The sequence below is a fragment of the Euwallacea fornicatus genome, unplaced genomic scaffold, assembly GCF_040115645.1.
Source record: "Euwallacea fornicatus isolate EFF26 unplaced genomic scaffold, ASM4011564v1 scaffold_68, whole genome shotgun sequence".
In the NCBI taxonomy this organism is placed as follows: Eukaryota; Metazoa; Arthropoda; class Insecta; order Coleoptera; family Curculionidae; genus Euwallacea; species Euwallacea fornicatus.
In genome coordinates this window covers 90,078-103,931 of record NW_027096036.1, presented here as the reverse complement: position 1 = coordinate 103,931, position 13,854 = coordinate 90,078, and the positions used below count along the sequence as shown (strand labels likewise).

The 13,854-nt window shown below is 34.1% G+C and overlaps 1 protein-coding gene across 1 annotated transcript; it reads right to left on the bottom strand.

Annotated features, from left to right (window-relative positions):
• Positions 1-10,160: 10,160 nt before the first annotated feature.
• Positions 10,161-13,847, bottom strand: LOC136349783 (uncharacterized). The gene has a single exon (XM_066301511.1). The coding sequence runs from the start codon at positions 13,740-13,742 to the stop codon at positions 10,161-10,163; it is 3,582 nt and encodes a 1,193-aa protein (XP_066157608.1). The 5' UTR covers positions 13,743-13,847.
• Between the last annotated feature and the right edge of the window lie 7 nt (positions 13,848-13,854).

Genomic DNA, 13,854 nt, shown 5'->3' with positions numbered 1-13,854 from the left:
TTGAGCACATAAAGTACTATTTTTCTTGGAAGTTCAACAAGATGCAATTCTGATGTGTTGTGTCATGTTAAAGATCTCGTCGAGCTGATTAATTTGACACTTTGTTTAACAAATTTGGTGCTCATTTGCCGAAGTTATCGAGTTTCAAATTTTGAAAAGTCAAAAAAGTTGCGTGTTTGAGCACATAAAGTACTATTTTTCTTGGAAGTTCAACAAGATGCAATTCTGATGTGTTGTGACATCTTCAAAATCTCGTCGAGCTGATTAATCTGACACTTTGTTTAAGGAATTTGGTGCTCATTTGCCGAAGTTATCGAGTTTCAAAGTTTGAAAAGTCACACAAGTTGTGTGTTTGAGCACATAAAGTACTATTTTTCTTGGAAGTTCAACAAGATGCAAGCATGATGTGTTGGGTCATGTTAAAGATCTCGTCGAGCTGATTAATCTGACACTTTGTTTAAGGAATTTGGTGCTCATTTGCCGAAGTTATCGAGTTTCAAAGTTTGAAAAGTCACACAAGTTGTGTGTTTGAGCACATAAAGTACTATTTTTCTTGGAAGTTCAACAAGATGCAATTCTGATGTGTTGTGACATCTTCAAAATCTCGTCGAGCTGATTAATTTGACACTTTGTTTAAGGAATTTGGTACTCATTTGCCGAAGTTATCGAGTTTCAAATTTTGAAAAGTCAAAAAAGTTGCGTGTTTGAGCACATAAAGTACTATTTTTCTTGGAAGTTCAACAAGATGCAATTCTGATGTGTTGTGACATCTTCAAAATCTCGTCGAGCTGATTAATTTGACACTTTGTTTAACAAATTTGGTGCTCATTTGCCGAAGTTATCGAGTTTCAAATTTTGAAAAGTCAAAAAAGTTGCGTGTTTGAGCACATAAAGTACTATTTTTCTTGGAAGTTCAACAAGATGCAATTCTGATGTGTTGTGACATCTTCAAAATCTCGTCGAGCTGATTAATCTGACACTTTGTTTAAGGAATTTGGTGCTCATTTGCCGAAGTTATCGAGTTTCAAAGTTTGAAAAGTCACAAAAGTTGTGTGTTTGAGCACATAAAGTACTATTTTTCTTGGAAGTTCAACAAGATGCAATTCTGATGTGTTGTGTCATGTTAAAGATCTCGTCGAGCTGATTAATTTGACACTTTGTTTAACAAATTTGGTCCACATTTGCCGACGTTATCGAGTTTCAAATTTTGAAAAGTCACAAAAATTGCGTGTTTGAGCACATAAAGTACTATTTTTCTTGGAAGTTCAACAAGATGCAATTCTGATGTGTTGTGTTATGTTAAAGATCTCGTCGAGCTGATTAATTTGACACTTTGTTTAACAAATTTGGTGCTCATTTGCCGAAGTTATCGAGCTTCAAAGTTTGAAAAGTCACACAAGTTGTGTGTTTGAGCACATAAAGTACTATTTTTCTTGGAAGTTCAACAAGATGCAATTCTGATGTGTTGTGTCATGTTAAAGATCTCGTCGAGCTGATTAATTTGACACTTTGTTTAACAAATTTGGTCCACATTTGCCGAAGTTATCGAGTTTCAAATTTTGAAAAGTCACAAAAATTGCGTGTTTGAGCACATAAAGTACTATTTTTCTTGGAAGTTCAACAAGATGCAATTCTGATGTGTTGTGACATCTTCAAAATCTCGTTGAGCTGATTAATTTGACACTTCGTTTAACAAATTTGGTCCTCATTTGCTGAAGTTATCGAGCTTCAAAGTTTGAAAAGTCAAAAAAGTTGCGTGTTTGAGCACATAAAGTACTATTTTTCTTGGAAGTTCAACAAGATGCAATTCTGATGTGTTGTGACATCTTCAAAATCTCGTTGAGCTGATTAATTTGACACTTCGTTTAACAAATTTGGTCCTCATTTGCTGAAGTTATCGAGCTTCAAAGTTTGAAAAGTCACAAAAGTTGCGTGTTTGAGCACATAAAGTACTATTTTTCTTGGAAGTTCAACAAGATGCAAGCATGATGTGTTGGGTCATGTTAAAGATCTCGTCGAGCTGATTAATCTGACACTTTGTTTAAGGAATTTGGTCCTCATTTGCCGAAGTTATCGAGCTTCAAAGTTTGAAAAGTCACACAAGTTGTGTGTTTGAGCACATAAAGTACTATTTGTCTTGGAAGTTCAACAAGATGCAATTCTGATGTGTTGTGTCATGTTAAAGATCTCGTCGAGCTGATTAATCTGACACTTTGTTTAACAAATTTGGTCCACATTTGCCGAAGTTATCGAGATTCAAATTTTGAAAAGTCACAAAAGTTGCGTGTTTGAGCACATAAAGTACTATTTTTCTTGGAAGTTCAACAAGATGCAATTCTGATGTGTTGTGTCATGTTAAAGATCTCGTCGAGCTGATTAATCTGACACTTTGTTTAAGGAATTTGGTGCTCATTTGCCGAAGTTATCGAGTTTCAAAGTTTGAAAAGTCACAAAAGTTGTGTGTTTGAGCACATAAAGTACTATTTTTCTTGGAAGTTCAACAAGATGCAATTCTGATGTGTTGTGTCATGTTAAAGATCTCGTCGAGCTGATTAATTTGACACTTTGTTTAACAAATTTGGTCCACATTTGCCGAAGTTATCGAGTTTCAAATTTTGAAAAGTCACAAAAATTGCGTGTATGAGCACATAAAGTACTATTTTTCTTGGAAGTTCAACAAGATGCAATTCTGATGTGTTGTGTCATGTTAAAGATCTCGTCGAGCTGATTAATTTGACACTTTGTTTAACAAATTTGGTGCTCATTTGCCGAAGTTATCGAGCTTCAAAGTTTGAAAAGTCACACAAGTTGTGTGTTTGAGCACATAAAGTACTATTTTTCTTGGAAGTTCAACAAGATGCAATTCTGATGTGTTGTGTCATGTTAAAGATCTCGTCGAGCTGATTAATTTGACACTTCGTTTAACAAATTTGGTCCTCATTTGCCGAAGTTATCGAGTTTCAAATTTTGAAAAGTCAAAAAAGTTGCGTGTTTGAGCACATAAAGTACTATTTTTCTTGGAAGTTCAACAAGATGCAATTCTGATGTGTTGTGTCATGTTAAAGATCTCGTCGAGCTGATTAATTTGACACTTCGTTTAACAAATTTGGTCCTCATTTGCCGAAGTTATGGAGTTTCAAATTTTGAAAAGTCACAAAAGTTGCGTGTTTGAGCACATAAAGTACTATTTTTCTTGGAAGTTCAACAAGATGCAAGCATGATGTGTTGGGTCATGTTAAAGATCTCGTCGAGCTGATTAATCTGACACTTTGTTTAAGGAATTTGGTCCTCATTTGCCGAAGTTATCGAGCTTCACAGTTTGAAAAGTCACACAAGTTGTGTGTTTGAGCACATAAAGTACTATTTTTCTTGGAAGTTCAACAAGATGCAATTCTGATGCGTTGTGACATCTTTAAAATCTCGTCGAGCTGATTAATTTCACACTTTGTTTAACAAATTTGGTCCTCATTTGCCGATGTTATCGAGCTTCAAAATTTGAAAAGTCACACAAGTTGTGTGTTTGAGCACATAAAGTACTATTTGTCTTGGAAGTTCAACAAGATGCAATTCTGATGTGTTGTGTCATGTTAAAGATCTCGTCGAGCTGATTAATCTGACACTTTGTTTAAGGAATTTGGTGCTCATTTGCCGAAGTTATCGAGTTTCAAAGTTTGAAAAGTCACAAAAGTTGTGTGTTTGAGCACATAAAGTACTATTTTTCTTGGAAGTTCAACAAGATGCAATTCTGATGTGTTGTGTCATGTTAAAGATCTCGTCGAGCTGATTAATTTGACACTTTGTTTAACAAATTTGGTGCTCATTTGCCGAAGTTATCGAGCTTCAAAGTTTGAAAAGTCACACAAGTTGTGTGTTTGAGCACATAAAGTACTATTTTTCTTGGAAGTTCAACAAGATGCAATTCTGATGTGTTGTGTCATGTTAAAGATCTCGTCGAGCTGATTAATTTGACACTTTGTTTAACAAATTTGGTGCTCATTTGCCGAAGTTATCGAGTTTCAAATTTTGAAAAGTCAAAAAAGTTGCGTGTTTGAGCACATAAAGTACTATTTTTCTTGGAAGTTCAACAAGATGCAATTCTGATGTGTTGTGACATCTTCAAAATCTCGTCGAGCTGATTAATCTGACACTTTGTTTAAGGAATTTGGTGCTCATTTGCCGAAGTTATCGAGTTTCAAAGTTTGAAAAGTCACACAAGTTGTGTGTTTGAGCACATAAAGTACTATTTCTCTTGGAAGTTCAACAAGATGCAATTCTGATGTGTTGTGTCATGTTAAAGATCTCGTCGAGCTGATTAATTTGACACTTTGTTTAAGGAATTTGGTACTCATTTGCCGAAGTTATCGAGTTTCAAATTTTGAAAAGTCACAAAAGTTGCGTGTTTGAGCACATAAAGTACTATTTTTCTTGGAAGTTCAACAAGATGCAATTCTGATGTGTTGTGTCATGTTAAAGATCTCGTCGAGCTGATTAATTTGACACTCTGTTTAACAAATTTGGTCCTCATTTGCCGAAGTTATCGAGTTTCAAATTTTGAAAAGTCACAAAAGTTGCGTGTTTGAGCACATAAAGTACTATTTTTCTTGGAAGTTCAACAAGATGCAATTCTGATGTGTTGTGTCATGTTAAAGATCTCGTCGAGCTGATTAATTTGACACTTTGTTTAACAAATTTGGTGCTCATTTGCCGAAGTTATCGAGTTTCAAATTTTGAAAAGTCAAAAAAGTTGCGTGTTTGAGCACATAAAGTACTATTTTTCTTGGAAGTTCAACAAGATGCAATTCTGATGTGTTGTGACATCTTCAAAATCTCGTCGAGCTGATTAATCTGACACTTTGTTTAAGGAATTTGGTGCTCATTTGCCGAAGTTATCGAGTTTCAAAGTTTGAAAAGTCACACAAGTTGTGTGTTTGAGCACATAAAGTACTATTTTTCTTGGAAGTTCAACAAGATGCAAGCATGATGTGTTGGGTCATGTTAAAGATCTCGTCGAGCTGATTAATCTGACACTTTGTTTAAGGAATTTGGTGCTCATTTGCCGAAGTTATCGAGTTTCAAAGTTTGAAAAGTCACACAAGTTGTGTGTTTGAGCACATAAAGTACTATTTTTCTTGGAAGTTCAACAAGATGCAATTCTGATGTGTTGTGACATCTTCAAAATCTCGTCGAGCTGATTAATTTGACACTTTGTTTAAGGAATTTGGTACTCATTTGCCGAAGTTATCGAGTTTCAAATTTTGAAAAGTCACAAAAGTTGCGTGTTTGAGCACATAAAGTACTATTTTTCTTGGAAGTTCAACAAGATGCAATTCTGATGTGTTGTGTCATGTTAAAGATCTCGTCGAGCTGATTAATTTGACACTTTGTTTAAGGAATTTGGTACTCATTTGCCGAAGTTATCGAGTTTCAAATTTTGAAAAGTCACAAAAGTTGCGTGTTTGAGCACATAAAGTACTATTTTTCTTGGAAGTTCAACAAGATGCAATTCTGATGTGTTGTGTCATGTTAAAGATCTCGTCGAGCTGATTAATTTGACACTCTGTTTAACAAATTTGGTCCTCATTTGCCGAAGTTATCGAGTTTCAAATTTTGAAAAGTCACAAAAGTTGCGTGTTTGAGCACATAAAGTACTATTTTTCTTGGAAGTTCAACAAGATGCAATTCTGATGTGTTGTGTCATGTTAAAGATCTCGTCGAGCTGATTAATTTGACACTTTGTTTAACAAATTTGGTGCTCATTTGCCGAAGTTATCGAGTTTCAAATTTTGAAAAGTCAAAAAAGTTGCGTGTTTGAGCACATAAAGTACTATTTTTCTTGGAAGTTCAACAAGATGCAATTCTGATGTGTTGTGACATCTTCAAAATCTCGTCGAGCTGATTAATCTGACACTTTGTTTAAGGAATTTGGTGCTCATTTGCCGAAGTTATCGAGTTTCAAAGTTTGAAAAGTCACACAAGTTGTGTGTTTGAGCACATAAAGTACTATTTTTCTTGGAAGTTCAACAAGATGCAAGCATGATGTGTTGGGTCATGTTAAAGATCTCGTCGAGCTGATTAATCTGACACTTTGTTTAAGGAATTTGGTGCTCATTTGCCGAAGTTATCGAGTTTCAAAGTTTGAAAAGTCACACAAGTTGTGTGTTTGAGCACATAAAGTACTATTTTTCTTGGAAGTTCAACAAGATGCAATTCTGATGTGTTGTGACATCTTTAAAATCTCGTCGAGCTGATTAATTTGACACTTTGTTTAACAAATTTGGTCCACATTTGCCGAAGTTATCGAGTTTCAAATTTTGAAAAGTCACAAAAATTGCGTGTTTGAGCACATAAAGTACTATTTTTCTTGGAAGTTCAACAAGATGCAATTCTGATGTGTTGTGTCATGTTAAAGATCTCGTCGAGCTGATTAATTTGACACTTCGTTTAACAAATTTGGTCCTCATTTGCCGAAGTTATCGAGCTTCAAAGTTTGAAAAGTCAAAAAAGTTGCGTGTTTGAGCACATAAAGTACTATTTTTCTTGGAAGTTCAACAAGATGCAATTCTGATGTGTTGTGACATCTTGAAAATCTCGTCGAGCTGATTAATCTGACACTTTGTTTAAGGAATTTGGTGCTCATTTGCCGAAGTTATCGAGTTTCAAAGTTTGAAAAGTCACAAAAGTTGTGTGTTTGAGCACATAAAGTACTATTTTTCTTGGAAGTTCAACAAGATGCAATTCTGATGTGTTGTGTGATGTTAAAGATCTCGTCGAGCTGATTAATCTGACACTTTGTTTAAGGAATTTGGTCCTCATTTGCCGAAGTTATCGAGCTTCAAAGTTTGAAAAGTCACACAAGTTGTGTGTTTGAGCACATAAAGTACTATTTTTCTTGGAAGTTCAACAAGATGCAATTCTGATGTGTTGTGACATCTTGAAAATCTCGTCGAGCTGATTAATCTGACACTTTGTTTAAGTAATTTGGTGCTCATTTGCCGAAGTTATCGAGTTTCAAAGTTTGAAAAGTCACAAAAGTTGTGTGTTTGAGCACATAAAGTACTATTTTTCTTGGAAGTTCAACAAGATGCAATTCTGATGTGTTGTGTCATGTTAAAGATCTCGTCGAGCTGATTAATTTGACACTTTGTTTAACAAATTTGGTCCACATTTGCCGAAGTTATCGAGTTTCAAATTTTGAAAAGTCACAAAAATTGCGTGTTTGAGCACATAAAGTACTATTTTTCTTGGAAGTTCAACAAGATGCAATTCTGATGTGTTGTGTCATGTTAAAGATCTCGTCGAGCTGATTAATTTGACACTTCGTTTAACAAATTTGGTCCTCATTTGCCGAAGTTATCGAGCTTCAAAGTTTGAAAAGTCAAAAAAGTTGCGTGTTTGAGCACATAAAGTACTATTTTTCTTGGAAGTTCAACAAGATGCAATTCTGATGTGTTGTGACATCTTGAAAATCTCGTCGAGCTGATTAATCTGACACTTTGTTTAAGGAATTTGGTGCTCATTTGCCGAAGTTATCGAGTTTCAAAGTTTGAAAAGTCACAAAAGTTGTGTGTTTGAGCACATAAAGTACTATTTTTCTTGGAAGTTCAACAAGATGCAATTCTGATGTGTTGTGTGATGTTAAAGATCTCGTCGAGCTGATTAATCTGACACTTTGTTTAAGGAATTTGGTGCTCATTTGCCGAAGTTATCGAGCTTCAAAGTTTGAAAAGTCACACAAGTTGTGTGTTTGAGCACATAAAGTACTATTTTTCTTGGAAGTTCAACAAGATGCAATTCTGATGTGTTGTGTCATGTTAAAGATCTCGTCGAGCTGATTAATTTGACACTTTGTTTAACAAATTTGGTCCTCATTTGCCGAAGTTATCGAGTTTCAAATTTTGAAAAGTCACAAAAGTTGCGTGTTTGAGCACATAAAGTACTATTTTTCTTGGAAGTTCAACAAGATGCAATTCTGATGTGTTGTGACATCTTCAAAATCTCGTCGAGCTGATTAATTTGACACTCTGTTTAACAAATTTGGTCCTCATTTGCCGAAGTTATCGAGTTTCAAATTTTGAAAAGTCACAAAAGTTGCGTGTTTGAGCACATAAAGTACTATTTTTCTTGGAAGTTCAACAAGATGCAATTCTGATGTGTTGTGTCATGTTAAAGATCTCGTCGAGCTGATTAATTTGACACTTTCTTTAAGGAATTTGGTACTCATTTGCCGAAGTTATCGAGTTTCAAATTTTGAAAAGTCACAAAAATTGCGTGTTTGAGCACATAAAGTACTATTTTTCTTGGAACTTCAACAAGATGCAATTCTGATGTGTTGTGACATCTTCAAAATCTCGTTGAGCTGATTAATTTGACACTTTCTTTAAGGAATTTGGTACTCATTTGCCGAAGTTATCGAGTTTCAAATTTTGAAAAGTCACAAAAATTGCGTGTTTGAGCACATAAAGTACTATTTTTCTTGGAAGTTCAACAAGATGCAATTCTGATGTGTTGTGTCATGTTAAAGATCTCGTCGAGCTGATTAATTTGACACTTTGTTTAACAAATTTGGTGCTCATTTGCCGAAGTTATCGAGCTTCAAAGTTTGAAAAGTCACACAAGTTGTGTGTTTGAGCACATAAAGTACTATTTTTCTTGGAAGTTCAACAAGATGCAATTCTGATGTGTTGTGTCATGTTAAAGATCTCGTCGAGCTGATTAATTTGACACTTCGTTTAACAAATTTGGTCCTCATTTGCCGAAGGTATCGAGTTTCAAATTTTGAAAAGTCAAAAAAGTTGCGTGTTTGAGCACATAAAGTACTATTTTTCTTGGAAGTTCAACAAGATGCAATTCTGATGTGTTGTGACATCTTCAAAATCTCGTCGAGCTGATTAATCTGACACTTTGTTTAAGGAATTTGGTGCTCATTTGCCGAAGTTATCGACTTTCAAAGTTTGAAAAGTCACACAAGTTGTGTGTTTGAGCACATAAAGTACTATTTTTCTTGGAAGTTCAACAAGATGCAAGCATGATGTGTTGGGTCATGTTAAAGATCTCGTCGAGCTGATTAATCTGACACTTTGTTTAAGGAATTTGGTGCTCATTTGCCGAAGTTATCGAGTTTCAAAGTTTGAAAAGTCACACAAGTTGTGTGTTTGAGCACATAAAGTACTATTTTTCTTGGAAGTTCAACAAGATGCAAGCATGATGTGTTGTGTCAGTAGTTGAGCTAGGGGGGTTACAGATCAAATGTGCCGTTTTCGCACATCCGCTAACGTTATTTTTGCTCCGTTAACGTTATATTTGTCGTTCCGTTAAATTAACGTATGGGGAAAATGGGGGAGTTTTCGCGCCGTTAACGTTATTTTAGTGGTTTATTGATTTAGCGGTGTATTGCGAAAACTGTATTTGTCGTTACGACAAAATTAACATGGAGTCTTATGGGAAAAACTTTGTCGTTACGCTAAAGTTGACGTTAAACGTATCTCCATCTCTCTCCTGTAACGTTATTTTTGTCGTTCCTTTATTTATTTCTTGAAAGGTGCACTGCGAAAACTATTGGTTGTTTTTATAGAGTTTTCGCACCGTTAACGTTATTTTAGTGATTTATTGATTTAGTGGTGCATTACGAAAACTGTATTTGTCGTTACGACAAAATTAACATGGAGTCTTATGGGAAAAACTTTGTCGTTACGTTAAAGTTGACGTTAAGCGTATCTCCATCTCTCTCGTGTAACGTTATTTTTGTCGTTCCGTTATTTCATTCTTTAAAGGTACATTGCGAAAACTGTTGGTTCTTTTTAGAGTTTTCGCACCGTGAACGTTATTTGTGTTATTAGGTGATTAGGTGGTGAATTGCGGAAACTGTGTTTGTCGTTACGACAAAATTAACATGGAGTCTTATGGCAAAAGGTATGTCGTTACGTCAAGGAAGTTACGTTACCATCTCTCCCTGTGGAGTGGGCGTGTCGGTACAGGTCCGGGTTGAGCGCCTTGAGACAGGTCCGTACTTGGGGAACTTCTGTAGAGTGACTGGAGCGTGGAGTGGGTGCTCAAGGTAAGTAAACGAAAAAATGCTCTCTTAATTTTTATTAGCACATAATACAAACATAACATTAATATAATCTAGAAATTTTGCAATATATATATAAGTGAACTTTAAACTAAGGCTGTCCGTGACCTATGTTACTGAGGCTATAGTGTCCGTAAGGTAGAGTATCAAAGCTGTTTGATAAAATTTGTCGTTTGTCATCATAAGGATTTAAAGCAATTTTATTTTGTTCAACGCTATAAATTTCATGATTATAGGAACGAATAGACCGTTGGGTTACCGAAGTGATTTTAAAATTTTTTAAGCATTCGACGTAATCGTTAAAAGTTAATTTGTTACGGACAATAGTATGTTTCACTCCTTTCGCTTTTTTGGTAACCTTTCCATCTTGAATTTTAAAACTGTACATTTTTGACCTGAGTCCAACAAAATGAGAAATAATTTTTCCATTAGCTTCATCCTTCATTAGTCCTAAGACTTTTTTATTTGTCGGAGGGATATTGTATGGATTGTTGGTAGGATAATCGGAAGTATCAAATTTCGTTAGATCTCTCTTTATGATTTCTTCATAAACGTCATTACAACAGAGTTCGTAAATAAAACTGTCGGTGTCCATGTACATGAGCTTGCACCGATCAACTCCCATTTTCGGTAGCATGTACTCATAATGAAAATCGTACATGTATATTTTAGACAAGTCTAAAATTGCCATGCCTATGTACAGTGGTTTATTGAAACAGATTGAAGACTTTTTCAGTTCAATAATAACAAGGTTTTCATCTAGAATTAATCTGCTATGAAACCTAGGACTAGAAATAAAATTTTTTGCACCATAACGTCCTTCCCAAGATTTAACAATTTTAACTACGCGGTGCTTTCGAATATTTTCCATCGTTTTCCCAAACACCGCGTTATTAAACAGCTTGAATAAATTTTTTTCAAAAGTTGATTGAGCTTGTGTTCGAAACCCGTTATTTAATTCAATATAAGATTTTAACCATGGTGACTGGTTAAACTTTAAAATTTTGTGAATTTTTGTCGGAACTAATCCATGTTTTAACATTTGCTTTAAATTCCTATAATGAACAATATAATTTTGTTTATGAAACAGAGTGGTCATTAATTTGGGTAATTTCGATTGTGGCGGTTTAAGATGTTCAGGTGCGAAAGGAAAGTCCTTATGCGTGTCATGTAACTTATTTGGGTACTGTAAATCTACCTGCAAAATATACCCTACGGGGGAATCGTCAGGAATAGTTAATACGTCAAAATTGGTATCTTCTATCCATTCGAAGCCTCCGTAAGGTAAAGGTTCACACATTGCCTTTCCGTACAAATTGTTCACATCTAGGTAAAGAAGGTATTTAGACGGTTTTACAGGATCATAGTCAAACATGTACTTGTTGTTTGCTTCTGAATATCTACTGCTACACACAGAAACGCCACCACGAATACCTTTTTCAATAAACATTATTTGATCGATATCGTGTAATAACTCCAACTTGCATTTAGTGTACTTTAACATACAGTCCCAAGTATATCCGGGCATGGTAAAATACCATGAAGGATCGAGATTATGAGTTGAAATACAATTTAATCTGAAATGTTCAAAAATATCAGCTAAAAGTATAACATCAGTTTTTAAATACAAATCTGAATATTCTCCCAAAGTCTGAATATTAAAAGAATCCCATACCTTCGATGCATGACTATATTTTTCGTCGTCAATATGCGAATCTTCTAGTTTATTATAGAAATATTCCTTGGATGGTAAAGTTTTTTCATCAAGTTTATCAATACTATCAATATAATCGTAGCAAAACACACCTTTACACGTTAAGAGTTTAAATTTTTCTTCCGTCACATCTAAAAATTGACTTTTTAAAAGTTTTAAATTTTCGGGTTGCATCGATTTTGCAAGTTCATCGAGAGAAGCCCCCAAAAATCTATACGAATCAATATAGCGAAATTTAATGTCATTTTCTGTTACATGATGGGTGAATGAAATATATTTTTCTTTGTTAATAGGTAGTACACTTAAACATCCTTTTTTACATAAAAGTTTGATTAAAAAATGAGAATCGTATCCGGAAAGATTCTGGAAAATTATCGGCACCACAAACTGCTTACGAAAATTTAAATTGCATACTGAATGAGCAAATCCTCTGAAAATACCCGTGAAATGATCATGATCTCGAACAATTTCATCTTTAGGGGAAAACGGTTTTTCACAAATGTGACACCTTTTAGCCATTGATAAATCAAGTTGGATGTTCATTGGAGTGTTTTTCTTTGTTTCATTATAAATAAATTTCGACAGTTCAATCATTTCATTAACAAACCATTCAACACAGTTAGTACCTCGAAACATTTTGAACTGAGATAAAGAGTCATTATATGCACATTTGATGAAATATCCTACACTAAAAGGAATGTGTCTTTGATATTTACCTAAATCATTCGAGAAAGAAACGTTTTCCAATTGACTTTCGAAATCAGCATAAATAACAAATGGGGCTTTTTGTTGATAAACATGATTTTTAAACTCTATAAAGTCGTATTTGGGAAACGAAATATGACAGTCATTCAACTTAGTGCACAATACTTCATGTGTTAATAATTTTTGATGGTTGGAAAAATAATTTAAACATCTATCACAAATAAATTTACGTTGTTTATGTTTGTTTAACTGACTGGATAATAATCGTGATAAATCTTTAATCCAGCAATAGTGATAGATAATATTGGTATCTTCTTCTTCTACTACTGCATCTGTGGGAACCGGATTATAGTCATTTAATTTAGGATAATATTTGTTCTGAATTAAAAGCAAATTAATATGTTTGTTTAGTTTTTGAGGTGTTAATCTGACTGGAACTACTGCATAGAATGTTGTCGGTACCGTTGACATTTCTAAAGCGTAAACATTTACCGATATATCGTTTAATTTTTCAAATTTATATATTTTGTTTAAAGGCATAGGCATTTCTAAATTTGTGGTATTTAAAACAGTGCTGTAATGTGGATATGAAGTAATACGATTATTGTTATTTATAACAGGATAAATAGCACTAACAATCGACCAATAGAAACAGGCTTGATCGTCATTTTGAATATTAATGCAAGCCCGTTTCTTTGAAATTTCTTTAGGTAATTTGATAAAAGTTGAACCGCTACCCATTTCAAATTTATTAATATTAATTTCTAAATAATCGATTTTTTGTAAAGCAAAGCCTGAATCACGTTCCTGAAATTCTGACAGTTGGTTTAATACTTGATCTTGGATATTTTCGCGAAACCAGCCAAGTAAATTCGTTCCCACATCAATGATTGCATAGTTTGTATTAAAATAGAAAATGTTAATTATTTCCTTATCCCCAGATTTTTTAATAAACTCCCCACAAAATGTGGAAGCTACCTTAATAACTGGATTTTGTTTTAAAAACTCTTTTATCTTCGTTTCAAATAAAAGAGAAGAATCGTTTAAGAATTGATTTATATCCTTATGCGTCAAATTAATAATAACATTCGATGTTACATTTTGATTGAAACATGAAACCACGTTTTCCCACGAAATCCTACTTTCAACATTACTTGTTTCTCGATTTAATCCCTCTATATTTTCTAGTTTTAGTCGAAGTAGTTTTTTAATTACATTTAATTGATGTAAATTTGTCTGCAATTTGCGGTGCATACGATATGGTAAACCACCTTTACCGATTAAATTATTACAAAGGATAATCAATTTTTGCACTCGGTTCAACCAAACAGTTAGGTTTCTCTTACATAATTTATTAATTTGGTGT

Excerpts from the sequence above, each read along its gene's own strand:
- LOC136349783 (XM_066301511.1), bottom strand. The coding sequence starts at position 13,742 with ATGCACCGCAAATTGCAGACAAATTTACATCAATTAAATGTAATTAAA.